Source organism: Camellia sinensis, chromosome 6, assembly GCF_055761805.1.
Source record: "Camellia sinensis isolate YWXY chromosome 6, ASM5576180v1, whole genome shotgun sequence".
In the NCBI taxonomy this organism is placed as follows: Eukaryota; Viridiplantae; Streptophyta; class Magnoliopsida; order Ericales; family Theaceae; genus Camellia; species Camellia sinensis.
The window spans coordinates 200,905,553-200,909,472 of NC_138966.1; the positions used below are offsets into that span (position 1 = coordinate 200,905,553).

Sequence of the window (3,920 nt, forward strand, 5' to 3'; positions counted from 1 at the left end):
TTACTTCTCAGAAGCCATAATAAATAGCCCTTTGTTATTGAATTATTAATATTTTCAGTAATGACGCCTCTTCATTTGGGTAGCTAGTGGGATCTAGAGATATACAAGCCGTAGTGACACCTATTTATTTTAATTTGAATTTTGTATTGTTACTCAAGACTTTCACTTATCTAGTGAGTGCAGAAGAGCTTCATTGAGTCCGGGGATTTAGCTTCTCTTGCAACCAACTCTTGAATTCGCTGTTTTTGGATAATTACGAAGCTTAAAATTTTAGTCTTTTTTGGTGTCAGTCTTGAATTCTCTGTTTTTGGTGTTTAGCAAGAAAATTTAGTCTTTTTTAAGTTAAGATTTGCAAAAAAAAATAAAATAAGTTAAAATAGTTAAAAAGATAAAATGTCACATTAAATCCATAAGAGAAAAGTTAGGATCATGAAATTTTTTTCATGAAAATGATCATGAAACTTTTATGATCTTTGAACTACCTTGATTAGTATATGATGCTTTATTCTAAGTGTAATCCAAGGGTCACAAAACTTTCATAATTATTTTTACGAAAGGTTTTTCATGATCACCAAGGATCCTCTAGAGCATTTTTTTCCTAAAGTTTTCTAAAGTAGTGTATTGTGTGTTTGAGATTTAATGTTGAAAAATTGATGTGACTTGTCATTAAATCTCAACCACACAATGCACCACTCTAAGAAACTTTAGAAAAAAAGAACTCTAGAGGATTCTTGCTCTTTCATGATACCTAGCATTGCTGAATCCATAATTATTTTACTTTTTCTATTATAAACATCACATCTAATTGCAAAAAAATCTAATCATTTTTCTAAACACAAAAATTTTAATCTACTAAAACAATCAAAAACTAAAATAACTTATTAAAATAGCAACTGAACTTCTACATTTTATTAGAACTTAAAAATTCAGAGATATTTTTCCCCCTTTTAGCAAGTTTCAAACTAGCATGAATAAACATGAAAGCTTGACATTAATTTAAACCAGGAATGGCCTCTTAAAAAAGCCTTGCATTAAACATGGTGCAAATCCAACGACACTCCTGGAATCCTGGTTTTAGTACAGAAAAAAAATATAGACAGATCACTTTCCACTGTTTGGTATCAGAGTAAATGCTGGTTTATGTGAGGAAATTTTCTTCTTCATGATGAAGTAAAAAACTGTTGAGGCTATAATTAAACCGCCACAAATCACTGCACCTGCTCCAAAACCATGAGAAGTTAAGGATCAAGTTAGATTAATCAACTCGCCGACAGAAAAGAAGATACAATAAGAATGAATCATCAAAAAATTGTTCTCTGTTCTCTCAAAATTAATTTTGGGTAAATCACACCAACCAATAGTTTAATTAGGAAGAGATGCTCACCAATTGCTACAAAATTCGGTTCAAGAGCTACTGTTACAGCACCTGCGAATTCACATTACAAACGCCAATTGTTTTCAGATGAAGATAAAAGATATTAATAAGGCTTGGTTTGGCATGTTTGAAAAAAGTTAAAAAGTCAAAAAGTTACTATCCTATTAAATCACACTATCTTATTTAAGTCATATCACATCTTTAACACATCACTTCAAATCCAACCCAAATTCAACTCATATTTCATAAAATGTCAAAAAATACACTTATTTAGATCATCCCAAACACCCCTAAATCAAAATATCAATCTATACACATATTGCGTACAAATTTGTGTTTATGTCACCATATAGTAGTCATATGTTGCCATTCAGAAAGCAAAAAAGTTCAACTTCATCCCAGACAGTAGTGAAATCACTCTATGGCCAAAATAAAATTTTCGTTTTCTATTTTTTTATTTTCTTTTAAAAAAGTGCAGAAACATTGTTGGACAAAAAAAAATTTAGATTTTATTTTTTATGAAATTAACCAAAACAACACGAGGTTGAATTTGAATTTTGAAAAAGCTATTTTCGAAAATTAAGGCTTCTCCACCAACCAAGTTTTTAAATGTCAATCCATTCAATAACATAGGGTGTGATATCATTTTTAAAAAAATAAAAATAAATTGAACATTTAAACATGTATAATTAGATAAATACATAACCACGCTGTATTTCTGACTCACATAATAATTTCTCGTCCTTGACGATCATGCATAGAATAATGAGGCACTAGCCTCCACTACAGTTTGTTCAACCACTCCTGAGTATTATACCATATCATCATATATTAAACTCCTCCAAAATTCATAAGATAATACAGATCAAGTCAATTAATTAATTGCATATAATAACACTATAACAAATCATATATAAGAAATTACCATTATCGTGGCAGTTATCAGATCTCCGGCCATCGCTGCAGATGCAAATGAAATTCCGGTGAAGCCCATCACTATATCTATACCCACAAAATCCTCCGGTGGCCTCACATGCCCGACAATCACTATCCGGCGATCTCCACCCTAACTTGAACCCATCTTGCAAGACTCTCCCAAACCCACCACCCAGAACACCACCATCGCCGCCCTTCTCCACCACCACAGCACTCACCGTGGACTCACAAAACCGCTGCCAATCAAACTCCGGTATTGCACCTTCCATGAACACGTAAGACCGCTTAAGACCGTGTTGAAGACAAGCTATGGATGAGAGTGAAGGTGGGTACAATGTGCAATTATAGAAAAAGTGCACCATCTTGTCTTCTATGGTGTAGTTAAGGAAATAGGAGATGTTTAAATTTAACCTAACATCATGTGGTGCAATGGGACAAGCCCCATTGTTTAGTTCAAGGTATGCGGCGGTGAGGGTATTTTCGGAATAATTGATATTTTTCAGGCGGTAGAGGTGGTTGAAGAGGCGGAGGAGGGGTTGTCGGTCGGTGCATGAGAGGTCAAAGCCCGGATATCCACAATACTCATCATTATTTTGTTGGCTTTTTAGCCAAAATGGATAGCTGATTACAAGGCTGTTACCACAGTCGAATGAAGGATAAGGAATGGTGGGCAATTTTGTAGGGTTGCCATTGATGGAGGTGTGGAGAAGGATGGTGAAAAGGAGAAGAGGGGAGAGATGGTGAGCTATGGAAGCCATGAAGGTGAACATGAAATTGTCATGGATGTGGCATGGGTTATTCAAAAGAAGTTGGAAGTGTGTTTAGTTGATCTTCATTTGTTTTTTGTTTTGTTCCTTTATTTTTTTATTTTTTATTTTTTGAATATTTCATTAACTAGATTGGTTGAGTCCAAAACAGAAGTCAATGATGGGATCTTATGATGAATAATTGATTTTATATATTATTGGTAATAATAATATAAGGTGATATTAATAGAAGTTTTTATTAAATTGGTTCAGCTTGTCTTCGATTAGAGATCAAGATTGGACCGTCCAGTCTGGCCTATAGGCCCCTTTTCGATAATATGAACCATTCAATATATAAAACTTGAATAATGCTTGGGACCCCCTTTGGGGGTCACCCCCTCACCCCCTTTGCCATGTGGCAGGGGTGATTGGAGGAGCAGGAAAAAAAAGAAAAAGAAAAAGAAAAGATAACCAATGAGAGAGAGAGGGGGTCAAAGGGGGTGGGGGGAAAAGGGGGGATGAATCATTACTCATAAAACTTATCGAGTACTATATTTCTGTGAAAAATCACGTAAGTTTGATATCGATAGCTCTTTGATCGAATCAGGTTTCTATTAACCGTTTATTTTTTTATTGTTCATTTTTTTTAATACAAAACTGATCTGATCAAATAGCTATCGATATCCGATCAACGTGATTTTTTACACGGATTTCTATATATTAACAGTTCAAATTATTAAAATGAAACCAAAAAATAAATCTATAAATTAGGCTGAACTGTCCAATCTAGATATCCAACTGAAGACAAGCTAGACAGTTATTAAATAATCATGGATGACATTGGGCTTTAACCTGCTCTCCCA

General features: G+C 34.0%; 1 protein-coding gene across 1 annotated transcript; it reads right to left on the reverse strand.

Annotated features, from left to right (window-relative positions):
* Positions 1-881: 881 nt before the first annotated feature.
* LOC114264565 (LEAF RUST 10 DISEASE-RESISTANCE LOCUS RECEPTOR-LIKE PROTEIN KINASE-like 1.2) lies at positions 882-3,223 on the reverse strand. Its single transcript, XM_028205246.2, has 3 exons — positions 2,301-3,223; positions 1,385-1,426; positions 882-1,217 (listed from the first exon to the last, which is right to left on the reverse strand). Exons 1-3 carry the CDS (start codon positions 3,079-3,081, stop codon positions 1,102-1,104), a joined length of 939 nt encoding a protein of 312 aa, XP_028061047.2. The 5' UTR covers positions 3,082-3,223; the 3' UTR covers positions 882-1,101.
* Between the last annotated feature and the right edge of the window lie 697 nt (positions 3,224-3,920).